Source organism: Moschus berezovskii, chromosome 19 (assembly GCF_049115385.1).
Source record: "Moschus berezovskii isolate FMDL1 chromosome 19, NW_MosBer_1.0, whole genome shotgun sequence".
Taxonomy (NCBI): Eukaryota; Metazoa; Chordata; class Mammalia; order Artiodactyla; family Moschidae; genus Moschus; species Moschus berezovskii.
Genome location: NC_142478.1, coordinates 20,253,754 through 20,280,692, shown reverse-complemented (window position 1 = coordinate 20,280,692; position 26,939 = coordinate 20,253,754). Strand labels below are relative to the sequence as shown.

At 44.1% G+C, this 26,939-nt stretch overlaps 1 protein-coding gene across 2 annotated transcripts in view; it reads right to left on the bottom strand.

Moving 5' to 3' along the window:
• The window catches only part of TBC1D9 (TBC1 domain family member 9), a 122,358-nt gene that overhangs the window by 2,244 nt on the left and 93,175 nt on the right, over positions 1-26,939 (bottom strand). For both annotated transcript variants that reach the window (XM_055404282.2, XM_055404283.2), the window contains exons 12-20: positions 26,177-26,462; positions 25,705-25,834; positions 16,780-16,878; positions 16,542-16,610; positions 11,854-12,094; positions 4,449-4,514; positions 3,605-3,691; positions 2,115-2,189; positions 1,917-2,020 (exon numbers count right to left, since the gene is read on the bottom strand). In XM_055404282.2, the coding sequence (XP_055260257.2) occupies positions 1,917-2,020; positions 2,115-2,189; positions 3,605-3,691; positions 4,449-4,514; positions 11,854-12,094; positions 16,542-16,610; positions 16,780-16,878; positions 25,705-25,834; positions 26,177-26,462 (1,157 nt within the window). The remainder of the gene's footprint in view (positions 1-1,916; positions 2,021-2,114; positions 2,190-3,604; positions 3,692-4,448; positions 4,515-11,853; positions 12,095-16,541; positions 16,611-16,779; positions 16,879-25,704; positions 25,835-26,176; positions 26,463-26,939) is intronic.

The window sequence follows — 26,939 nt, the reverse complement described above, 5'->3', positions numbered from 1 at the left end:
TATGGTGGGGTGGATGGATGTGCGGATTTAAAGAGATGGATGGTGGATGTAGTCTCTTTATTGTGTGTGTGCCAAGTCGCTTCAGTCATGTCTGACTCTTTGCAACCCTATGGACTGTAGCCCGCCAGGCTCCTCTGTCCATGGGATTCTCCAGGCAAGAATTCTGGAGTGGGTTGCCATTTCCTCCTCCAGGAGTTCTTCCTGACCCAGGGATTGAATCTGCATCTCCTATGTCTCCTGCATTGGCGTGTGGGCTCTGTACCACTAGCTTTATGACTCTAGTCAAGCAGGATTTGAACCTGCACAGGGAGATGCAAATGGATTTCCTCTTGGTCACGACTACAGGTCTCTTTATTAGTGGTTCCTTTGTTATACAAATGTTTAATTAACTCTTTCATCCTTTCTTGCAGACTTTTAAGTAAATCGGAGACCTCATCTTATTTCATGCCTATACACTTTAGCATTCGGCCCAAGTTTTCAGAGTTCAGCTCAGATCCTCTCTCCCGTGACACATCTGCTGGTTTCTCTGGCCAGAAGTCATGTTTTCTACCTCCACCCAGATAATTTATCTCTTCTTCTGTTAATAAAAAGCATTTTCATCCTGTATTTTAAATTATTTACATGGTTTTATCTTCCTCACTATATTTCAGCTGTTCAAGGGAACAAAGTCAGACACCTATTTATAGCTGAGTACAGTGGTTTGAAAATGGCATGAGCTTGTCTTTTGAATACCTGATGGTATTTTAAAATGTCTTTTGGCACACCATGAGGCTTATGGGTCTTAGTTCCCGTACCAGGGATTGAATCTGTGTCCTCTGTATAGGAAGCACAGAGTCTTAACCATTGGACTGTCTGGGAAGTCCCTCTGAGGGTTGTTTTTTAACTTTTTTTTTGGTTTTAGGGTATAGCCGATTAACAACGCTGTGATAGATTCAGGTGAACAGCAAAGGGACTCAACCATACATATACATGTATCCATTCTCCCCTAAACTTCCCTCCCGCCCAGGCTGTCACAAAACATTGAGCACAGTTCCATGTGCTATACAGTAGATCCTTGTCTTAAATATAGCACTTAAACACAGCAGTGTGTACAAGACCACCCCAAACTCCCTAACTATCCTGCCCTCCTCCTGCCCCTGCCACCCCGGCAACTGTTTTTAAGTTTGTTTTCTCAGTATTTGAGTCTCTTTCTGTTCTGTAAGTAAGTACATTTGTGTCATTTCTTTTTAGATTCCACATATAAAGCATGTCATATGCTATTTCTCCTTCTCTGTCTGACTGACTTTACTCAGTATGACAACCTCCAGGTCCATCCATGTTGCTGCAAATGGCATTATTTCATTCTTTTTAGTGGCTGGGCAATATTCCATTGTATATAGGTATTACATCTTCTTTACCCATCTCTATGTTGATGGACATTGAGGTGGCTTCCATGTCTTGGCTACTGTAAACAGTGCTGCAATGAACACTGGTGTGCTGCATATATCCTTATGGATGATGTTTTCCTTTGGATATATGCCCAGGAGTGGAATTGCAGGGTCATATGGTAGTTCTATTTTTAATTTTTTCAGGAACCTCCATACTGTTCTCCCTAGTGGCTGTACCAATTTACATTCTCGCCAACAGTGTAGGAGGGTTCCCTTTCCTCTGAGGGTATTTTTAATGATTGGGATGAGAATGCATGTACTCTCAAAATACCACAATATTTTGTGGTTCCCATTTTCTGAGGTGGTCATTTCCTCATAACAGAGCATATTTTAAATGCACAAAAGCATGTGCAAAATACATTCAAACAGGTACTAAATAAGTGTTCCAAGTTACCATTATCCTCGAGGGGTACTTATTCTACATTTATCTATGATTGAAAACAGAGCTTCAAGGTTTAAAATGAGTGAATTGTGCTGTTGAGCACTCACCTGATTCAATTTTGGTAAATCCTTTGCATTCTTTGATTTGGATTTATTTTCTGGAGTCCAGAGTCTCAGATAATTACGATTTTCTTGAGAATTCACCCTCTTCCCTAAAATCCAAATGCCAAGAAATTAGTGTTAAAAGATCAAGAAGCAACTGTTGAACCAGCAGTAAGGGAAACACAGAGAAGAGGAAGTTTATACCTCTGTCCGGCTTTAAACTCACTGTAACAAAGCCATCATCTGCACTGTGTTTGCTTCTGCTGTCCAATCCAACCACTGCCAAGAGAGTTAGAAAGAAAAAAAGGAGGATGTTACATGATAAACCCACAGATTTATTAGCACGTGTAAAAGAAAACAGAAACACCTCTAGGTGGGGTTGATTGCTAGCAACGTGAAGAATACTGTCGGATAAAGTGCTATGCTGGATACTGCGTTATCTCACTAAATCCTTACCGTGCCCAAGGTGGCAGCTCTCAGCTCCCATGTTCCCACAAGGACCCCGAGGCTCCCGGATACACGAAGCTGCTGGAGGTCATCTAGACAGAGCTAGCATCCTGACCAGAGCTCCTGCCCGTAACACGTACGTCAGTAAGAAGACTGCGTCTGCCTCTCACTCCTCCCCACTCAGTCACTTAGGCGCTCACAGCTCAAAAGCAGGTCTGAGCTGTGCTTCCTTAGGGACTCTAAGATTTAAGAGGCAAAAGGACCCAGGAACAACTCACACTGTCTTTCAAACAGGCGAAGCCAGGAAGCTGCCATCATGATGAAGTAAATAATGCATGGCAGCAGCAAGTGGAAAGAGGATGCTGAGATTCACACAAGGCAAAACAGAACAATTTCACGTATTAACCTGGAGGTATTCCCAATGAGCCAGATCATGTCTGGGTAGACCTAGCAACCACACAAAGCAGGGGTCAGCAAACTTTCTCTGTAAAGGGCCAGAGGGCAAATATCTGAGGCAATTCTATCACTGCAGTGTGAGAACAGCCATAGGCAATATATAATTGAATGAGCTTGGCTGTGTTCCTGGCTGTGTTCCAATAAAACTTTATTTATAGGCAGTAACATTTACATTTTATATTATCACAGGCCATACAAAGAAGTGGTGGGCCAGATTTGGTCCCAAGTTTGCTGACATCTGTTACAGAGCAGCATATCTGACTACAGGTCATGCTTTTTCTTTTATTTATTTGGCTGCAACTGGGTCTCAGTTATAGCATGAAAGATCTTTAGTTGTGGCATAAAGGATCTAGTTCCCTGACCAGGGATTGAACCCATGCCCTCTTCTTGGGAGCATGAAGTCTTAGCCACTGGACCACCAGGGAAGTCCTGGTCATACATGGTCCTTTTGATGGGCTAAAGGACCCACTCTCCAGCAGTTGCACGCATGCTAAGTCACTTCAGTTATATCTGACTCTTTGTGACACTATGGACTGTAGCCCACCAGGCTCGTCTGTCCATGGAGATTCTCCAGGCAAGAATACTGGAGTGGGCTGCCATGCCCTTCTCCAGGGGATCTTCCTGACCCCAGTAGTTACTCAAGTTCAAAAATCTGAAAAGAAAATAGTATATTAGGCAACTATATTCATACACTTCCTTGGCTGCCTAGCTTTAGAGGCAACTTGGTTTCCAACAATAGAGGGCTCTGTAGAAAAAAAACAGAGCAGCCCTGATGAGAAAAAGGCACTTACCATGTGTGCATTCTGGGGTGATGTCTTCAAAGAAGTACTGAGTTGCTTCAAAAGCAGAATCTGGCTCGTCTTGATCAGAGGATGGCTCTGGAGAGGAGAGACAATTCTCACATTGGCAGGGCCATGACTCAGTGAAAGTGTGCTTTAATTACTAAAGAAGTGACACAGGGGAGTCACAGCATTGAGGGGCCTGGAATACCCGCAGCCTCAAAAACCTTATGGGAGAGGGGCTCCCTCCATTTCTAACTCCAGCTTCCTGTATGAAAACCCCTCTCCAAAGGGTCCCTTCACGTTTTCCTTTTTCGGAAACTTTCCTAAATCCTATGGAATGATACTTTAAGGAACCAAATTTTAGATTATTTCCAAATCTATAGTTTCATCCTATCTGTCTCCTTAGAGCTGATCCCCCTTCCTTCCTCCCTCCCTCCCTCCTTCTTTCTGATTCCCTCCCTCTCTTGCTTTCTTTTTTAGTATTTGTAGATATTTCCAACCGGTGGCCAACCCGGTTGAAACCTGAACTCAGACACCTCACCATCTTTCACACTGTCTCTGTCAGAGGTAAGACTGCTCTCCCTAGACTCAGGATTCCAGGAGGTACCAAGTGCTATTTATTCGTTCTCTTGCAAAAGTCTGTTCTATTACTGCTGCTCACACTTTGTGGACAAATGAATGACCAATGAGCCAAGCACCTGCTGATTCAGGAACTCCTGTCAATAATACTGTTCAGTTTGTTCTCAGTGATCAATGAGTGATTTCTGTATATCAAAGAAGCGGCAAACAGGTCACACCAAAGAAGACATCAAGCCAGGCCAGGGTCACGTGCTGTTCTGTGTGGCTCACTTACCAGGCAGGACGTGCATTTTGTACAGGAGCTTCAGCTTCTCTGTGAGGTCCCCATGGCATGCGGCACCTAGAAGTCACGTAAGCAGCAATATGAAATGTATTGTGTGTGCTCGCAAAGCCCCGCCCCACCCCGAGGCTTAGTGTCCCTTTGAAGCATCAACCTTTCACAAGCTGAAATGCAGAAATTGTGTGGGATTGGTGTTAAACGTTCTGGAATGAGGATGTCTGGTTTCAAAGTCTTTGTATGGATACCATGTGCCCTTGGGAGAGTGAACCTCTCTGGATCTCAGTTTCCCCTCTAGGAGGCAGGATGACAAACTAGAAGAATCTCCCAGTGGTCTCGACATCAGGACCCACGAAAGGTGAGAATTAAAGGTTCTTAGACTAGCAGCTGGCACAGATCAAATGAGTGTTACTGATAAGAAGGGCTTCCCTTGTGGCTCAGTGCTAAAGAAATCTGCCTGCCAATGCAGGAGATGTGGGTTTGATCCCTGGGTCAAGAAGATCCCCTGGAGAAGGGAGTAGCAACCCACTCCAGTATTCTTGCCTGGAAAACTCCATGGACAGAGGAGCTGGGGGGTTATAGTGCCTGGGGTCGCAGGGTCGGACGTGGCTGAGTGACTAACACTACTGATAAGCAAAGTCCGGTGACTGGGCCTCAATGCCATAATAATTGCCAGAGTTCAGAAATAATCTTGATACATGTTTTTAAAGTCTATTTTCTAAAAAAATTAATTTTACTTGGTGCCATGCCTTGCAGCATGAAGGGTCTTAGTTCCCCGACCAGCGATTGAACCCATGCCCCCTACATTGAGAGCAGGCAGTCTTAACCACGGACCATGGGGGAAGTCCCTTAATACATGTCTGAGAGTGCTTCAAATTATTCATTTTAGAAATCCTGTTTAGTTGCTTCTGGTCTCTTAAATATTTCTTCAGTTTAATTTAGCCACACGACTGAAGCGACTTAGCAGCAGCAGCAGCTGCCATTAAGGGCTTCCCCAGTGGCTCAGCAGTGAAGAATCAGCCTTCAGTGCAGGACCCACAGGAGATGTAGATTCAATCCCTGGGTTGGGAAAATCTCCTGGAGGAGGGCATGGCAACCCACTTCAGTATTCTTGCCTGGAGAATCCCATGGACAGAGGAGCCTGGCGGGCTATAGTCCATAGGGTCACAGAGTCGGACATGATTGAGTAACTTGGCATGCACACACAGCTGCCATTATATCACCACTGTTTCAATCCAAAGAATCTTGTTACTTTCTCCCTTAAAGTCAACAGGTGTTTCAGGAATCAGAAAACCCTTTGTAAACACATGTTCTCAGAGCACAGAGTTCAAGATGAATCAGACTTGGGAAAAGAGGAATCACAGGATCTGGGTTGGCTGACAGGGACAGCAGGGATTATCTCGTCCGACCTCCCATGTCCACGTCCACATCGGAGAGGACCCAGCACCTGCTTGAACATCCTCAGAGTCAGAGACGGGGAGCTCATCCCAACCGGAGGCATCTCATCCCACTAGGGAATTCCTGAAACACTGCAAGTGCTCCTGCCATTGTTACTTCAGTCAGGACCCTTACCCTGCAGACTCAGGTTCACCAAGTCCATGAACTGCATACAACATAAAATGTGTTCACATGCCAATGTCACTTTGGGGGAAGAAATTTCCACAGTCCTTATCAGATCTCAGAGATTATGACTCAACAAAAGATTTAGAACTATTCCTCTTCCTGACTCTTGAAAGTCAAATAGAATAGGTCTACTGCATCTTCGTTGCAACAATCCTTCAGATTTTAAGGACAACTGTCCTGTTTCCCACCAGCTTATCTTTTCAAGGCAAATTTCTATTCCCCAGGCTACACCTCTCTAAGCCTTTTTCAACTGTCTTATATGACATGATTTGCATACTCTTTTTTTATTTTTACTCACCTCTACCTTATGTGATAATCAGTCTGCCTCTGGACAGAGTTCCAGATGGGTTTCGTCCACCGTGGAAAAGAGGGGAACTGTTCTTGACTCTTCCCCTAATACAGCCTAAGTCTGCATTCAGCTGTTTATACTCCTCAGTCTGGAGCTGGACTACACAGTCAACTAAACCTCAAGATGTCTGCACACTGACTCATACTAACCATGAAAATAGTGACAGACATTCGTGAACCATTCACTTTGTGAATGACAGGAAAGCCTGACGTGCTGCAGGCACTGAGCAACTGAGCAACAACAAATCCTATGTTCACGTCTTTCCATGTGCATTGCACTTTCTTCTCCCAAGAATTCTATGAGATGGGCACAGTTATTATCCCAGCTTTACAGATGAAAAAGGCCGTGCTTACTCAAGTAATGTGTGCAAGGCCATAAGCTATTAACAGCAAGTGACAGGCCCAGGATTTGAACTCAGATTTGTCTGACTCTAGAAAGCATAGCTGAAACCACTGTATGTATGTACATGCAGATGTACAGTTCTTTTACAATCATTTCTTAAAATTTAAGACTTCTGGAGATTTTCCTGGTGGTCCACTGGTTAAGAATCCTCTTGCCAATGCAGGGGAAAGGGGTTCGAACCCTGGTCAGGGAAGATTCCACATGCCTCTGAGCAACTAAGTCCCTGAGCCATGACTACTGAGCCCACAGGCCCTAGAGCCCACACTCTGAAACAAGAGAGTAGCCCCTGCTTATCACAACTGCGGAAATCCCCCGTGCAGCAAAAGACCCAGCACAGCCAAAAATAAGCAAATAAATAAATAAAATTTAAAAGTGTTAGACTTCTAATTTATCCCTATCAATTTATTACCAATCATTTCCTCCTCTAATATTATTTTTTTCCATCTTGGTTTTGTCCTCCAACATGCTGTCTCTTCCAGCTTTGTGTAACTGACATATTTAGTGTGCCTTCTCTACCTTGATAGTTTAAATCGCTGCCTGAGTCAGGGTCAGGGGGTTCCGAGTCATTGTAGAGCCAACAATAACTAACACGTTCTGAGCCAGGCACTGCTGTAGGAACTTTACTTGAATTATTTCTTTCAGTCCTGACATTACTTTGTAAACGAGGAAACAACCACAGAGGTTAAACATCAAGACCAGCGTATAGAGAGGACTCTGCTGGCTGTCATGCTTTGGGTGCAGGGTTCAGTCAGTCATGGAATCACCAGCTTCCATATCCCTCCAACTCTCCAACGTCCAATGACCACCTGCTTCGTGACATATGTGGCTTGCTTAGAAAACTTGCCTTCCAGCAATACCACTGAAAAACGAGATCCAGCTACTTTGTGCCTTCAGATAGTAATCTCTTATCTCTAACTCCATAGAGACGTATCTGTTCACTAATTTCAAGGGGGATCTTTCTGGGGATGGACACTGAAATTACTGACCCATCTTTCCCAGAATTCTTTCTTTAGTTTCTTAAGGCTTGAACAGAATTTCTCTTTCCTAGTTGACTGGCCCATCTCCATAGCTGTAATCGACCTGCATGACTGACTACAGCTCTGAGCCTCCTCCCAGCAATCTAGGTGGAGTTTATTTTGCTCAAAGAACTCAACTGCATTTTAAGAAGCCTAGATACTCTTCTCCAACATTTTCACTATCATGGACGGCAAGCCTCTCTTTCCTTTTCCCAAGTTTTTGAAGAGTATTTGCCTAGTTGGGGTTTGCCTAAGCTTAAATAAATTATATTTATATTGATTCCTGTCATTTTCTACACATTGGTATTTTCACCCTGAACATGTTTGCCAGAAGCATATTTACCCCACAACGAATTGACCATAAGGTCATTTTCCCATAAAAGATAAAAATAATTACTGGTTGATGGTTACATTACACTGGAAAACCAGATATCACTTTTTGCAAATCCTTCAGCAAGCTAATCTAAGCCAGACTGTGTTTTCACCATTTTCAAGAAACTTACATACCCATCAGGGATCACATAACCATTTCCTTTTCGGGGGGCAGGAGGAGCTTGATTCTCCTTTTGCCATCAACGTCTAATACTGGGTGACAAATCTGGTAAAGACAGCCTGAGAGGAGAAGCTGTCGTACCCAAATTAGCTGAAGAATCAATTATTAGTGCTCTTGGAGGTCACTGTGACTTAGCAGCCACTTCTTTTATATCTGCCATAGCTTGCTAAGCCTCTAGTTTTGATGAGTAAGAGGGATGACTATGCTCATCAAGTTCAGTTCAGTTCAGTCGCTCGGTCACATCTGACCCTGTGACCCCAGGGATTGCAGCACGCTAGGCTTCCCTCTCCATCGCCAACTCCTGAAGCTTGCTCAAACTCATGTCCATCAAGTCGGTGATGCCATCCAACCATCTCATCCTCTGTAGTCCCCTTCTCCTCCTGCCTTCAATCTTTTCCAGCATCAGAGTCTTTTCAAATGAGTCAGTTCTTCGCATCAGGTGCCCAAAGTACTGGAGCTTCAGCTTCAGCATCAGTCCTTCCAATGAATATTCAGAGTTGATTTCCTTTAGGATGGACTGGTTGGATCTCCCTGCAGTCCAAGGAACTCTCAAGAGTCTTCTCCAACACAACAGTTCAAAAGCATCAATTCTTCAGCACTCAGCTTTCTTTATGGTCCAACTTTTACTTCCATATATGACTACTGGAAAAACCAGAGCTTTGACTAGATGCACCTTTGTTGGCAAAGTAATGTCTCTGCTTTTTAATATGCTGTCTAGGTTGATCATAGCTTTTTTTCCCAAGGAGCAGGTGTTTTTTACTTTCATGGCTGCAGTCACCATCTGCAGTGATTTTGGAGCCCAAGAAAATAAAGTCTGTCACTGTTTCCCCATCTATTTGCCATGAAGTGATGGAACCGGATGCCATGCTCATCGAAGGATTTACAAACACTGACTTGTTATCCTTTTCTAGTGTTGTGGCTGTCAACTAAGTATTTTTATCTCTCATGTTAAAATGGCCTTATGGCCAATTAGTTGTACAGCGAAACTGGCTGTAGCAAAGATGTTTACAGCAAAAATTCCTTGACCCCTTTCTACATGTAGAATCTGTCGTTTTTTTTCTTCTCCTTATTTTGTCCAAAGGTCATTTAAAAAAAAAAAATCTCTCTTTTGATAGATACTAATGCCTGGCGTGCTGTGATTCATGAGGTCGTGGAGAGTCGGACATGACTGAGCGACTGAACTGAACTGAACTGAATGATACTAAGTAGTTACTTTGGAACAGAAAAGATTAGGAGAGGGTCAAAATGTCTCTAGCCTTGTCTGGATTGTTTCACTTTTTTATTTTATTTTGCTCACTTTTAAAAAATTTTATCGCTTTTATATTTTAATTTTTTTGGCCATGTTGCACGGCATATGGAATCTTAGTTCCCTGCCCAGGGATTGAACTTGCACCCCCTGCAATGGAGGCTTGGCGTCTCAACCACTGGACCACCATGCAAGTTCCTTTGTTCACTTTTTGAAAAAGCAGATTGTATTTATGCATTATTTGTGTAATTAAAAATCAATACCTATGCATTATTTGTGTAATTAAAAATCAATACCTCCTTCTTCCCTAAAAAAAGAAAAAATATTGTTTGCTGTCCTTAAGCACAGAATAATGAAAAAGGACGTGCTTCTGAGATAAACTTTGTCTGAATCCTGGGCCCAGCATGGACAAACTGCCTTTCAGTTCAATAACAGATATATTTTGACTTGCTAAAAATGAATGTTCCAGCATGTTGCTTAACTGTTCTGAGCCACCATCTCTTTAACTGAAAATGAGGGTATTAATAGTAAGCACACAGATAATAAAGCATCAGAGTAACTGCACAACCCTGCTTCCAGGGTGCTTGAGTTCAAACACCAACTTTGCAGTTGTGTGCCTTAGGTAAATTAAATGCACATAAAGTCTGAGAGCAAAGCCTGGCTGAGTAAGTACTGGATAAATGTTAGTTATCAATACTATTTTGTGCTTCTGTGCTTCTGCTCAGTTGTGTCTGACTCTTTGTGATCCCATGGACTGTAACCCGCCAGGCTCCTCTGTCCATGGGAATCTCCAGGCAAGAACACTGGAGTGGGTGGCCATGCCTTCCTCCAGAGGATCTTCCTAACCCAGAGATCGAACCCATGTCTCCTGTGTCTCCTGCATTGGCAGGCAGATTCTTTACCACTGAGCCACCTGGGAAGTACAGATCAATACTATTATTACCTCAAAGGTCTGTTTGGATTAAGTGACGATATACAAGTTCTAAAGCATCACAACGGTGCCTACAATTAATAAAGGCTAGTTTCCTCCATGTAGCCCTTTTGAATGATGTATCTGAGTGCTTTCTACAAATAGTTTTTACTTATCTGAGGTGGCCTCACCTACTCCCCTTTGTTTTTTTAACAACCATCAGTTTCTTCTGGGCTTTAAGCCTTCCAAGTCATTATTCTCATGATTTAGGGTGCTTTCTGGAATCACTGTTGGCTCAATGTGTCATGCCTTCATCTTTCCTTGGGCACATGTCACTTTCAAGTGCATGGACCAGGTCACAGAGTGTGGTACAATTAGAATTAAGATTTTTTTCCTTCGTATTTAATTCTGGCAGACTGACATAATGCCTGCTACATCCTCAACCTCATGTCAGGTGAAGCCCGACCACCACATAGCTTTTCCGCTCGAATATTAATGCAACAAGCCCAGTGGAATACAGGGCAGTAAACAGGTCAGACAGCGAGGCTGACAGGCAGAAACCCGTGATGCCTGTCGGGTGTGGGTGTGCATTCTCAGGAATGGACACGTTTCCTCCCCACAAAATGGAGAGAAAAGACTTCCACTAGACTGCAGAGCTGTTCACTTTTTTTAGCCTTTTATTAAATTATGAAATGTTTCATAAAATGTTATGAAATATATCACACGTAGGATAAATATATGTTGGGACAAGTAAAAGCTATCCACATCCAAACATTTCTTCTTCCCTCATAAAGTTATCGTGGTCTGTGAATTTAGGGTTTAACGAAGTATTCTTGCAAAGTCCATGATAAAGTATATTAACTAGTGCTGAAGACTATCTGCGGGCTGGTGGCTCAGATGGTAAAGAATCCACCAGCAATGCAGGAGACCCAGGTTTGATCCCTGGATTGGGAAGATCCCCGTAAGAAGGGCATGACAACCCGCTCCAGTATTCTTGCCTGGGAAATGCCTTGGACAGAGGAACCTGGCGAGCTACAGTCCATGGGGTCACAAAGAGCTGGACATGACTGAGAGACTAACTAATGTTGAAGGTAATGATTTAATCATACGCTATATCCATTAACTAAAAACAAATTTACAATCAGCTTGCAAACCTTAAAATGTGCTCCTCTGTCCTGTAAGCCCTGTCTTCCGAGGAAAGCAGGGCTGCAGTCCTGAGGGCAGCAAGGAGGACCATAGCGCTCCCCCCATCTCCCCCGATTTCCTCACCCCAACCCCCGAACTCATGAAATTATGTCCTTACTCAGCCCCGAGACAAACTCTCGGAAGTTGATCAGAGAGTCTCCATTCTCATCTAATAACTGGAATAAGCGGGAGGCCAGCACGTCAGAGTGAGTTCCGCAGGCCCAGGGAAAGAGCAGAGCAAACATGCCCTTGAACTGCTCCAAGTCAATGCGATACTGCTCGAGGTAAGGCAGGCTGGGGTCATGCCGGTCCAGCGCATTGCTGCTCCCGCCCCAATAGCAGCTGGTTAGATGTTCCGCCTGCAGAATGGAAGAACAGAATGATATGGCAGGCTGCATCTCACAGCAAATACCAGCAAGAAAGGCCTTCCTCAAATCTGGGAAAAGGCTTTAGGACACCCGTCTGCATCTCCTGGGGCAGTGGTCTGGACCCAGGGCACCCTCGGCTTCCCTTTTACATTGATCTCCACCTGACCACCTCCCACCAATTCCATGGCAACCATCTCTGTGTTTATATCTGGCACGAAAAACCCATTTCAATTACTGGAGTAGGTGAAGAAAGAACTTCCCCTTCACCATTTTCTCCCCCGCAGCTACTCCCAGACTCACAAGCATTTTAAGGAGTAACTCCCATAAAGACAAACAAATACTCTGTTTTAAAAGAAATAACATAAAGACAAACAAATACTCTGTTCTAGAAGAAATACATAGAGTGTTAACCTGAAGAGGATCTGTAATTCAGGCAGTCTGATCACCTCCTGTCCCCTGTGAGGATGGTACAGCCCAGAGGGTAAGTGGCTTCCACGAGTCAGCTAACCAGAATCGTAGTCAAAGCAGAATCATAATGTGATTCTGGGTTTCCAAACTTCTAGTTTAGTGTCCTGTGAACCCCTGCCTCCTGGTCACCAGATCATATAAATCTTACCCTGCATACGTGCTAAGTCGCTTCAGTCATGTCAGACTCTTTGCGACCCTACAGACCATAGCCCGCCGGGCTCCTCTGTGCATGGAATTCTCCAAGCAAGAATACTGGAGGGGGTTGCCACGCCCTCCTCCAGGGACTCTGCCCAATACAGGGATCAAACCCAGGTCTCTTTCATCTGCTGCATTAGCAAGCTGGTTCTTTACCATTAGCACCACCTGGGAAGCCCAAAGATTATCCTAGTCATCCAGTACTGAGGCTACAAGTTTGCAGTCCCTCCTGCTTTGTGCATCTGAAAATAGCGCCATGAAAATTATGAGCAGGAACCACTAGGGTGGAGGAGGACAGAGATCCAGCTAAAGGCTTCCTGTTTCTGTCCTTGGAAACAAGGCAGCCTCTTTATTCAGGAGGTCATATTGATTCTGGCAGAAATACATGCCCATTCTAGGGAAACCGCAAAGATGAAGCATCTAACAGAAAGGCCAGTAAGAAGCCTCCAGTCCCCCTAGGTAGAGGTTTATAGTTAGCAATGAATGGTAGGCTGGGGAGACAGAGGGGCATCCAAAGGGAGAGTTTATTTTTACTTTATTTCTACTTTATTTCCTGTTGTACTGTCTATTTCATTATAAGCATGCATAAATGTTGCAATAGCAAAAAGCACTCTCATGCCAGATCGTTTCCCCTTGCCATGGGGTTCTGAGAAGGAGTCAGTGGTGAGTGTGCAGTACAGTGTTGTTCTTTCTTAGAACAGAGCAAAGCAGACCAGTGTGCTTGTTCTCATTGTTCACTGGGAACTGCAGCTAATCATCCAGCAAAGAGAGGAGTGGGAGTAGGCAAGAGAGGAGGAAGGAGAGGTGTCTCAGGGCAGCTTTGGGAGAATAAAGGAAGTGTGTGTGGTCCACTAGGCTTGGGGGCTGCACTCAAGTGCTGCTGGGTGGTGGGGGGTTGGGTGGGGCGGAGTGGAGGGACATGGTGATGGTGGTGGGGTCGGGGGAGGGAGGCAGAGGCTGAGGTTCGAAGGGTGCCCCGGGTGGAGCTGTATTCCGATGTGATGCCCAGCAGCCCCGTGGGTGGGATATGGCCCCACAGGAAGGGTCCCCTTTTACCGGAGCTCCATCAGTGGATAAAAGTCACCCAAAGCATTGCCTCCTAACTAAAGCACCCACATTCCTCTGGAACCGGCCCCGAGTGTGCAGCAGGCACGTTCATGGTGCTCACAGCCATCAGGAAACAACAAGAGACCACGTCCCTTTCCTTTGATGAGACCCCCTACTCCATCATCTGGGCACTAGGGACACAAGACTGAAAAAGACTAACTTAGAAAGCGTTCAAAGAAGGCCCCTTTCCCCCAAATCTGCCTCAGGGTGGCAGCCTTTCACCTTTTTCTATCAAGTGTAGCCCAAAGCCCAAGCAGAAAACTGTGGGAAACAAATGTCCCTTTCCTTTGTATCTGAAGGAAATCCCCCAGAAACTGACTTTATAAAAGACTGAAGAGTCTGGCAGTGTGTCTGACATGGTAATACCTCAATAAATGTTTGTTCAGATGAATTGAAGCCAATGAAAAGTCTTCAAAAAACTCAAGAAAGAGTCCTTATCTGAAGTCTTTGTCTCGGGCTGGCATTACCGACTCAATGGACTTGAGTTTGAGCAAACTTCGGGAGATAGTAAAGGACAGGGAAGCTTGGCATCCTGCAGTCCATGGGATTGCAAAAAGTTCTGGACACGACTAAGTGGTTGAACGAAACTGAGTTCCCGAGAATCCTTCCCACCCCTGACAGCAACCGAGGATGTCAGGTTCTCTCTTGGGGCGCTCAGAAGATCTGGGGGCCTCCTGTTTGCCAGCATACCTGAGGGCAGGGTTTGGGGTGTAAGGAAAGCTTTCTTTAGGCAATACCCTTGCTGTACAAATGACACGCCTGGTGCCTGGAGGCGCACAGGTCGCAGAGGGCAGGGGTACCCAGGGAAGAAGACACGGCTTCAGTGATCTCAGGGTCTTGCATTTCTGCACAACCAGCCCTGGTCTTCCTCTTCTGGTGTGCCCTAAAGTCAGCCTCCTCTTTTGAATGTCATAGCCCTTCCCATTACCTGTGCACGGTCTTGCTGCCTCCAGCTGCTACTCCCCACTTCTGCGTAGTTGCCCTAAATCCTGGCCCTACCCGTCCCCCGCCTCCACTCTGTGAAGCAGATTTCTTCCAGTCCTCGGTATCCTTTTAAAATCTGATCTCAATTGGATCATTGTATTTTTCTTTTTTCAATCCAAGTTGGATCATTGCATTTTTCCCTCTATATGAAATGAAGAGGGACTCCCTCCTTATGGAAAACCAACTTAACATGGAGCAATTAGGCACAGTGCTTTACATATCTGAATAAAACATGAATGATATGGCACATGCTTAAGGCTGCACCGTTAAGTGCTGAACGCAGCCTGCTGGGGGCGCTGTTGCCCATACTGCTGGACGGCACAAAGCCATCAACCTCTCCGTGCCTGCCTCAGAAGCATGCAAAACTGAACTAGACTGAAAACGGATCACTGAATCACCTATGTATTCAACACACGTTTGGAACACCCAAACTAGATACTAGAGAAACAGAAATAAATAAAACGGTGGTGCCTCCAGTAGCTAACAGGTTAAGTAGGAATATTACCAAAAATATTCCCAGTTCTCACATTCTCTGTCTGATCCTAAGATCTACTAGTGTGCAACTCAGATCTTTATGTCTGCCCCCTTCTGTTTGTTTCCATACTATCTTTGCTATCCTGAGTTATCTTTAGCTCTGGAAATAAAAGGCTCTATAACATACAAAAAACTAGCCAATTAGAGATTGTGATAAAATTGATACCTGCATAAAAGGCATCCTTTAAACATTTTTCCTGGCAATTGTCACATTTTTACCTATGACAATTAAATGGTTTAATGATAATTTAATGATAGTTAAAACAAAAGTGGTTTTTTTTTCCCTAGAAGAAAAACAATTCTCCATTGCTTCATTTAACGACACTATTTCCTTATTGAGGATCAAGATTGGTGTGGGCTGACTGAGAGATGCGAAATCACAGAAATTTAAATGACTAGGCTTTCCCTTAGACATTCAAGCAGCTTTATTCTTATTCTAGCTATGTATCTCCTTTTAAGGATGCTTGAATATAGATTAACATAGGAAATTAAAATTTACAGAAGTTTCAGAAAGAATTTAAACTTGATTGCCATCATTCCAATGAGTATTATAAAGTAGAACCCTATTTTCTTAAGTCCAAGGAAACAGTGAAAATACCACATGGAGTGGAAGAAGGCTAAAACATCAATTTAAATGAATTATGTCTTTATTTTTCATATTAAGTACTCTATTTTTATACTCTTAACTCCATCTTCCTATTGATGCTTGTTGACACTCACGCCATCCCTTCACAATTTAACAGAAAAATATAGGAACTAACTGAATTATTAAAGTGAACTCCTGGGCGTTCCCTGGTGGCTCAGTGGTAAAGAATTCACCTGCCAATGCAGGAGACACGGGTTCAGTCCCTGGTCTGGGAAGATCCCACATGTCTTGGAGAAGCTAAGCCTGTGGACCACAACTATTGGGCCTGTGCTCTAGAGCCTGGGAGCTACAAATACTGAAGTCCAAGTGACCTAAAGCTTGTGCTCCATAAGAGAAGCCAACGCAGAGAAAAGCCCATACAACACAACTAGAGAGTAGCCCCAACCACCACAACTAAAGCAAAGCCCACAAAGCAATGAAGACCCAGCACAGTCAAAAATAACAAAAAGAAAAAAGGGGAACTCTTACTCCCTTGAATGTACAAGAATTTTCTTTGAAACTCACCTTGAAAAGAGCATAAAGTTCTTCTAGTTCATCAATGGTAAAGGAAGTTTCAGTCACAATGGTTCGTACCTATAAAAAGAATAATATAATGACTTTCACAAACTCAAAAATATCATAATGGGAAACGTCCTGATTGTTTTCTTTTCAATCCGCTTAGTCTGTCAAGCAGGAATTGGAGTCAGTGGGAATACAAGGAAGGATGGGAACAGAAGGCCACATGCCATTTCTCAAGACTCACCACATTCCGTTTTGTAGTATCTTCCAGCGTCTGGATCACCTTTAGTCTCTGTTTAAATCTCATCTGCTCAATCAAATCCGCCCGGATAGTTCCAAATTTCTGGAAAAAAACAATACTGGTATTTCTGAGAAATCTGCTGAAGTACTTCGTGTCATGTCTGCAGGACCGATGGAGACAAATCCTAACACCATGAGAAATTTCTTGCCAAATGACAGGGCTCTTAAACTATACCATCATTTACTGTATGTCCTTTGTTTATTTTGAAGTCACTTAACAATCTTAAATAAATAACAGAAAATTCTCATGCTTCTTAACATTGAAGTAAATCTCAAAGCCATATTAGTCTTTCTCAAATCAACAGTTCATATGGGGAAAAAAAGTGAAAGTGTTTCTCAGTTGCTCAGACGCTCAATCGTGTTTGACTCTTTGTGACCCCGTGGACTGTAGCCCGCCAGCTCCTCTGTCCATGGAATTCTCCACCAAGAATACTGGAGTGGGTAGCCATTCCCTTCTCCAGGGGATCTTCCTGACCCACAGATTGAACCGTCTGAATCACCAGGGAAGCCCAGTTCATAAGAAAGGAGAGAGTTAAGTAAGGCTATAGGGACTCTTTGTGAATGAAATATGGCATTCAAGGAAGAACTTTCTTGACAGGAAGAAAGGAAGCATATGAGGCTAACTACTCAACTGGGAGGTTGTAGGAAATGTTGGCGTGTGGCTTCCTGTTCTGATTTCTAGTTCAATAGCATTTGTCTCTCGATGGCAGACACTCAGCACTAGCTACCTTTCCCAATCCAAGAAGTCTAGCATTGCCTGAATGTTTGGGATGTCAGCATTGGGGAGGAGGAGTCTTGGAGAGGAAATGCATATGCCTTCCCTGTATATTCCTTTGCTACCTCTTATAAATCTATAATGATTTCAAAATAAAAGTGATTTGGGGAGATTTGTTTTGTTTTTGGAAGTTATGGTGTAACACTTTACAACAGAAGGAGATGAAACAATCTGAATAGCAAGTGACAATCAGGGGCCTGAGAAAGTCCCTTTGAGTTTAAGAATACTATTGGCGTATACAGAGAGCACTGACTTTTGAAATTATGCTTATCACACAGTCTGGAAGTTGGCTCATCAATACCCATATGTCTGTTTTCCCTGCATGTAGAGAATTCAAAATTTCAGCCGAGTACCCAGATGCTCAGCAAAAGATTCCATTTCCCAGCGTCCCCTGCAGCTTGCTGTACTAGGTGACTAGATTCTGGACAACAGGATGTGAGCAGAAGTGATGCTGTTGTTCAGTTACTCAGTAGTGTCCAACTCTTTGTGCCCCCATGGATTGTTTCCTTGTCCTTCACTATCTGCCGGGGTTTGCTCAAACTCATGTCTACTGAGTCGATGACGCCATCAAACCACCTCATCCCCTGTCCCCCTCTTCCACCCTCAATCTTTCCCAGCATCGGGGTCTTTTCCAGTGGGCTCTTGAGTGCCCATTAAAGGAAAGAGGCACACCCATCCTATCTCCTTCCTGTGTGGATAAGACTTTCCTCAAGAGTGGATTAGATGGGGAGGGAGGTTGGAAGGAGGTTCAAGAGGGAGGGTACGTATGCACAAGGCTGATTCATGTTGATGTTTGGCAGAAACCAACACAATTCTGTAAAGCGATTATCCTTGAATTAAAAAATAAATTAAAAAAAAGATGGATTAGAAAGAGCCTGGGTCCCTGATGCCACTGAGCTCCACACCAGTCCTGAACTCCATAAGCAAACTCAAAGTGAGAGAAAACTGAATTTCTGACTTAACTCCATTTTGGGGTCTATGGTTATAACAGCCTAACCTGTGTTCCAACAAACACAAGAGCTAAAGCTTACAAACTGATTAAGTGTGCCGCATAAATTACGTGTTTTGTTTAAATTCCATTTAATCCCTTTCTCCTGGGTCTATTTATGCCTTTCTGTCTCCTGGGCATGTCCTCTCTATCCGGAATCCCTGGGCAGCTCCAGGGCTCAGTCTTTAGACCTCTGCACACCTACATCCCAGAGGTTCCCCTCACTGTTTACCACCTCTATTGTTCATACCCTGGTCCAAACCACTACTGTCTCTCTCAGGGGCTTAAAAAAAAAAACAAAAAACTAATGTGTCAGTTGAGAGTGAACTAGGTACAAAATGAGGGCTATAGCCTGGGAGACATTTCAGATAGCTCTGAGAAACTGCTCCTAAGAGGTAGGGGGAAGGTCAGGATATCTGATTTCGGTGAAGGGGGAGTACATGCAATCAAGCATATACTTTTCGCAGAAAGTTTCTGTTTCATAAAGGTTATAAAGTCATGTGGAGTAGACATCACCATGATGGAATTTATTGCTTTTCTAGATATGAGATGCACGAATTGGGCTCCTAAAATCAGCTCCTGAAAATATCTGACCTGTTTTGCCAGTTTCCCAGAGCACAGAGTGTGTCATTTCTGCTTTCCACCCTGAACTGCTTTCGAGTGTTGAAGGTCAGCAGCTGTAGCAGCTCACAATTTAATCCTTGTCGAGGTGGATGGCAAGTGTGTGTGTGTGTGTGTATGTATGTATTGTGCCCAACTCCTGTGGCCCCATAGACTGTAGCCCACCAGGCTCCTCTGTCCATGGGATTCTCCAGGCAAGAATACTGGAGTGGGTTGCCATTTCCTCCATCAGGGGATCTTCCTAACCCAGGGTTGAATGCACATCACCTGCATTTAACCACTAAGCCACTTGGGAAGTGATTTGAGAAGTGGTCCTTCTAAAACCTGAGCCTTGACACTACTCCCTTGCTCACAACTCCAGCGTTCTCACAGTTGACTCGGAGTCAACTTCCAAGTCTCACCAATGATTCCAAGCCCTATACCCCTCCCTCAGCTACCTCTCTGGTCAGCTGCGAACACCCTTTTCTCACTGCCGCAGGCACAGTGGCCTCTTACTGCTCCTCATGAACATTATGGCCGCTCCACTGCCAGCCAGGGCCTGTGCAGCAGCCCCTTCTCTGCCTGGAAATTGTTTCCTTTGGACACAACTCGCTGGCTCCCCTAGGTCGTTTGTGTCTCTGCTAGATGTCACTTCACAGACACACAAACCCAAGAGAAACAGCACGCCCCCTCCCTTTTAACCTGCTCTGTTCTTCCTTACTTGAATCTGCCATGGCCTGCCTCTTACCCCTTACTATGAGGGCACAGGCCTCCAGAATGGAGGACAGATACTGATTCTCAGCAAGTGCTCAACAGGTATTTACTGGACACACTGAATCCTGGCGAAAATTTCAGGAAGTAAGCACTCTTCCTAGCTCCATTTCAGAGACGAGGGAACAGAAGCTTAACAAAAATCATCAACTTGCCCAAGTTCACGGAGCTGTGGTGGTAAAGCCCAGTTTGAACACAGGCTGTCTGATTCTAGAATCTGTACCCTTGGAATAATCCCCAGGGGTTTGTCTCCCTGACTTGCTACAGAGAGCAGTCAGTGTTCAATAAGGTCTTGAGTTGCCAGATTCAGTGAATAAAATCTGGAGATACAGAATGTCCAGTTAAACCTTTAACTCAGATAAACAAGAGTGATCATTTCAGTATGTCCCATGCAATGTCTAATGCTTTCTATTTCTATCTATTCAATATGTTTTTCCTGTTTTGAATGAGAACTGCGTTTGACTCAGGTGTTCCTTCCCGATAGTTAAGACAAGAGTACACTGACATCTTAGAACTTAGACCAGTTACTTAGAACTTTCATCACTTAATGTGATCGGAGGGTCTTGATCTACAAATGCAGGGTTTATGGATGAATTTTCCCATCTCCAGAGAAGTGTCTTCTCAAGACCGAGTCAGAATCCTCTCCACTCTAAAGAAAGATGTGGCAATTACTGCCACTTAGAAGTCAGAATTCAAAAGTTGTTAGCAGGAGCTGCCACTAGTGATGAAGAATGTCATACTTAATTCACTCCGGGTTAAATCCTCAGGTGGGATTAAAACTCCCAAGAAAGGTAACTCTTCTGATCCTCACAGAAGAATGGAAAGTATCCACTACAGAGCTCATGCTGAAGACGGAGGGGTGGGTTTTACTTCAAACCAGGACACAGTCTGCCTTTGATCAACCAAGAAACATTACCTATGAGACAGAAGGAAACTATTCTTGCACTACGACTGGCAGGGACATTAACAATGACATGTCATTGGTCATCCTTACAATAACCTTGTGAGTTAGTACTGTTACTCCCATTTCTCAGATGAGAAAACTGAGGTTCAGAGAGGTTCTGTAAGCTACTCAGAGTCCCACAGGGGCTGAATTGCACTTTAAGGTTCAGTCATCGGTTTTATAACTCTACCACCTTCTTTTCTAGCATTCTAGAAAAGGGTTCCAGATACGTTCTTCTTTGTCTTTGCGTAGAAGAGAACATAAATTTCGGAGCTAGACAAAATTTGATTCAAATTCATTTTCTTTTACTAATTATCTGTTTGACTTTGGGCAACTCAGTCAAGTCTTCTGAATTATAGTTTCTTCCTCTGTACAAGGAGACCCCAAAATTGTCCTTGTAGATTGTCCTTAGAGATAAAGACACATTAATATAAAGGACTGGTAACAGTAACTCACAGTAGTAAACATTGGCTAGGTGATCTCTGCAGATTGCTAAAGAACAAGTTGGGTTTCTCAGGTGGCTTAGTGGTAGAAAATCCACCTGCCGTGCAGGAGGCACAGGTTCTATCCTTGGGTGAGGAAGATCTCCCCTGGAGAAGCAAAGGGTAACCCACTACAGTATCCGTGCTTGGAAAATCCCATGGACAGAGGAGCCTGGCAGGCTGCAGTCTATGGGGTCGGACATACTTTGTGACTAAACAACAAAAACAGTTACTTCCCCGCCTGACCTTCAAAGAGGCCTCTCTATTTTATATTAACATATGTTCCTCAACTAGAAATGGACCCTGCAGTTTGCCAGGCAGGTCCAGGGACTGCTCATAATCAGACACAATGGAATACATATAATGGCCCTTCCATTGGGAGCAAACAGTCCCAACCTAAAAGGAAACCGTAAACTCCCAGGTTCCTGCCTAGCTATTTCCAGAGGATTTCTAAAGGAAAATGGGTTACGAGGAGCACTGGGCCGTGATCTCCTCCCCCCTTCGCCTTCACCTTTTCGGAGGGGCTCTGACAGAATGGAACTCTGAAAAAAGCAAACAAACAATGGCTAAGTAGATCCTCTCTCCTTCCAGTGGCTGTTGGGTGCCTTGCAAATCAATTAGTGGTTTCAAGACTTCCCACTAACCAGCCTCTACTGGACCCACTGACCTCATGCCCATATGTGCACCTACAAGTCCATCCACATTCTATCCAGACACACTCCTTGGCTCTGGCTTTAATGCCAGGGAGCTCTCGTTTGGCTCCTGACTCTGCCACTTCTGTGTGCCTTGGGAGAACTGACTCAACCTCTCTCAACTTACATTTTAACCTTAAAATGTGTGAACATGGACCTGGTGGGGCTATCGATGAAGCACCCAGCACCTGTCCCACACGAGGTGGGTTCTCCATGAGTGACAGCTATTATCACCAAAATTAATAAGCCCAACACATTAATCTGAACTTTCAAACTGTCGTTCTGCACAAACTCCTCCTTATGTTTGATCAGCCACCTCCTTTCCCCACTTGAGTTCAGTTCAGTCCCTCAGTCATGTCCAACTCTTGGCGACCCCATGGACTGCAGCACGCCAGGCTTCCCTGTCCGTTACCAACTCCTGGAGCTTGCTCAAACTCACGTCCATGAAGTCGGTGATGCCATCCAACCACCTCATCCTCTGTCATCCCCTTGCTTAACATTTCTCAAACACTCCGGGTGGGCTATCTTGAACATGAAGAAACTCTGTGATGCTCATGTGGCTGCTATAACTCCTATTAATGAGCTCTGTGTCTTCCAAGAGGCTCATCTCAGTATGTGGATTAAACCTGAAGGCTGGGTCTTTCTCTATCACGTCTGTGTGTCTAACACAATGGCACACAGGGCCCAAACAGAAGAAAGTTGTCTCTCAAACTGCCCCTCCTTCCAGGAGGGACTTGGGAGAACTTCACAATGCGTGAGGTTTCTGCTATGAGGCATTTATGAAGACAGTTATCACATTTACTCATAAAGAGAAAGGTGATCAACCTGCAGCATCCTGGAATCTCAAGGCAGAACGTGCTTTCAGTATTCTTCCTACTTGTCTATTTTCCTGGCTAACTATCCTGAAGCACGGAAAGCAAGGAGTCACCTGCTTCAGAACACTGGTATCTGTCGTATAACCGGGTTAAAATCCGCCTAAGCATCTAGTGGCCCCAATCTGCATGTAGGGCAGTGACTTTCAGCTCCCACCAGGCTCCAGAATCACCTGGGAACTTTTGAAAAATATTTATACTTAGGTGTCATACCAAGATACAAAGGTAACTGGTCTAGAAGGGAGTCCAGGAATTTATATTTTTAAAAGCTTGGCTTAAAGAAAAATTTTTTAAGGGATTTAAATACACAGGCAGAATTGAGGACCACCAATCAAATAGGAGGTGGAAAAAAAAAAAAGCAAGGCAAGACTTTGTGGTGTTGTCTTTAGGATAACCTATTAAGGTAATGGGGATTTCCCAGGTGGCACTAGAGGTAAATTACCCTTCTGCCAATGCAGGAGACCTAAGAGACACAGGTTTGATCCCTGGGTCAGGAAGATCCCCAGGAGGAGGGCATGGCAACCCACTCCAGTATTCTTGCCTGGAGAATCTCAAGGACAGACGAGCCTGGCGGGCTACAGTCCATGGGGTCTCGCAGACTCAGACATGACTGAAGCGACTTAGCAAGCGCACACAGATAAGGCATTGGGAAGGCACTGGAGGCTTATTAGTAGGGCATTGCCACTAAGCAAAGAGAAAACAAAAAGCAAATCATTGTGCATTGAAAGAGCAGGTGATATAGGAATTGGTAAAAATAAACAAGGTTGTCTTCCCAGGCAGAGGAAGGAACTATGGCTGTGTCCTGCGATAGGACACTTGGCAGCCTGAGGGGCGCCATTAGGGACCAGACAGACAGGAAGGAAACGGACACCAGCTCTGGTCTTGCTTCCATTCTCCACTCTTTGCCATTAAAAATGGGCCACGTGCTGACCTCAGCGAGACCTTAGCTTATCTGTTGTGAAGAACAAAGCTGAGTTTCTACATACCAAGCTTTATTACTTGGGTCTAGAATTCTCTTCACAGTAAAGGTTTCGGGGGATGCCTTTAGAAAAACAAACCACAGCTATAATAATAACCATTGTTTTCAGTCACATGGGCTCTTTTTCTGGAAAAATAATCATTCAACATTTCTGATGGAGGACTATTAAAAGTCCTGGGGCAGTGATTTTTTAAAAAATGCATTATGATAATAACCAGTTTCGGAGAGAGTGAAGTGAAACAGTCATCCTTAATTTCTACTAGTGAAAATTTAAATCAGGAAAATCTATACAGAAACTGCACAGGGTGTGCCAGGAGCTTGGAAATAATTCATACTTTTTGATCTATTACTGGAAATCTATTCCTAAGAATGGACTCTAAGAAAAAAGTCAGAGATGTATTATTTGTGTAGAAACTTTTATATAAAATATAGTATCATACATATTATATACACATAAAAATACCATACAAATTTGCCAATATGGTACTGAAAATTTGGAAGCAACCTAAGTAAATGTCCAACGAAAGGGACCAGCTAAATAAGGTTTGGCGTCTCATTAAAGCAGAATATTAAGAATCTATGAAAACCTGCAAACAAACAATATATTAAATATCAGAGAATGTTCGTCACATATTTTAAGTCAAAAATGGAAAGTTACAAAGCACTTTTAAGCAGATATTTGTACTTAAGTATAAATTGCAAATATAAAAACATACTGGAGGGAGATATGGTGAGATGCTCACAGGACATAGTTTTTCTTTCACATGTGTTCAGTCTCTACATTATTTTACAATAAGCATGCGTTACTTTTACAATGCTAAAACACACCCCAAATGTTTGTTTTTAATATGTATGGAGTGCTAACAAAAATTTTCTGAAATAATAAATTATCAGCCTTTCTTCTATTTTGAGTTAAGGGCACACATTTCTGAAAAGATGTCTGGATCCATACCAATTTTTTTTTAAAAGCACCTTTTTTTAAAAGTTCTCTTTAAAAGAGATTTTCTGACCTCAGCCAGAGGTCACCACCTCCCCAGTACCCAGGCTGTTGCTAGCTGGAATGCTGACAATCACCAGTTACACAATCCCAAAACATCTGGAGAGGACCCGGTGTGCTCAGCGAAATATTCACGCTCTTCCTTAATGATCAGGAAATGAACAAACCACAGGTATTATGGGTCCCGAGTCCTCGGAATGCCAAAAACCACAAGTGCTATGAGGTACACAGCACCACTATTTCTTTTGTGGAATTCAGGACCAGATCTGGGGTCACTCTGGACCAGAACATACCTTCCCCAACCCGGGCCATTTGAGAGGAATTCTAGAAGTCTGCTTCTTCTCTGGGATGAGAGAGTATTCTACGTGTCCCCCACATAAGAGGATTGGCTTGTCTACTTCCCAGGAGACCCAAGGACTTGGCATGAGCACAGGAAGGTCAAACTCCCCATGCCTGCTTTCAACAGCCCCTCCTCAACCCACCCAGAACTGAAATTGAGCTGCTACTTGATCAGCCTACAAGGTGGGCAAAGGCAAGAATCGGAGGCCTGAGCGGGTCATGCAATTGCTCCGTGACGTTTGGCCCATTCATTCAGTGGCCCTCTCCAGAGCTCGAAGCTGTCAGCTGGTGGGGAGCTGCTTGCTTCGACAACCAGTTCTCAGAACCAGAAGGGAAGCAGTGATACCCTGGGTCAGCAATGGAAGTGTGTGGCACACATCCAGCGGAGGCCCTCTGAGCACGCAGAGTGTCGTGACCCCAGGCAGACCTACCTCATAGGAAGTTCTGATGAGTCTGAAAATGTCAACCTCAGGATAGGGCTCCACGTCATCACTGAGCAGGGAGTGGAGGTGAGGGATGGGGGGCAGTGTGCTGTCCTTATTGGTCACACTGTCCAAATACCTGAAGAAGAAAGGAATCCGGAGTCACTGGAGGCGAACCTGGGATTCTCCCTTTACAGCTGTCCACCTATTTTCTGCAAACTCTGCATATCAGAAGACTAGAATTTCCTTTAAGAGTGAATGAAAATCCCTTCACTTCTTTTTAAAATTTTATTATTTTTTAAACTGAAGTATAGTTCATTGTCTTCACTTCTAAAGACAAAGAATAAAAAAAAAAATCCTCAATCACCCAGAGAAGTGGGCCCTATGATAACCATCATAAAAGACTCACAGAACCAAGGAGAAAGACAGGTGGAAAGTACAGAGAAGAAAACCCAAAGGTAGTCATCAAGGTGAGAGATACCTTCCCAAAACGGTCATAGCCTCCCCATCGTCCTTGCAGTTCAAAAGCTTGTCTACATTCGCATCGAGCACAGCTAGGGCCAGCTGGAATATCACTTTGATTCCTTCATAGAAGAAACAGTCGACAACCACCACTGCGCTCTCAAAGGGCATCACGCTGAGGAAGAGGGTGAGAAACCAGGATAGGGAGATGGTGGAGATCACGCCCAGGTCCTGCATGCAGTCGTACAGCTGCGGGACACAGTCCCGGGCCAGCTCCTCGAAGACTCCCTGGTCCACCAGCGCACCTGCAGCGGGCGTGGATGCAAACGGTCACGCGTTAACCGACAGCACCCTCTCACAAGCGAACCCAACCCAACAGCTTGGCGAAAATAATCCAGCTGACAACTGCCACTGAGACAGAACTCCAATCGCTGCATTACTGGACGAAGGTATCAGCACAGCCAAGTCACCCGATGAGTTTTGACTGCATCTTCTCTTTCTGGGGCCTTCCTCCCCTGCTTCTTTATCATAAAACAGCAATAACATCACACCTTTAAGAGCTGTGGAAAAGGTCAACTTATAAGATTTTCCTGACACACAATTATTTTACTGGCAACATGATGTTTGGCTAGGCATGAAATATACATATAAGTAGGTTCATTTCTTGGCAAACTCTTAAAAAAAAAAACACCACTCTTCTGGATGCTTGGTCCCCATATAGGAACTGTTTCTTTAAATAATTGTTTGGTTTTTTTTCCCCAAAAAAATTATAAGCAAATTAT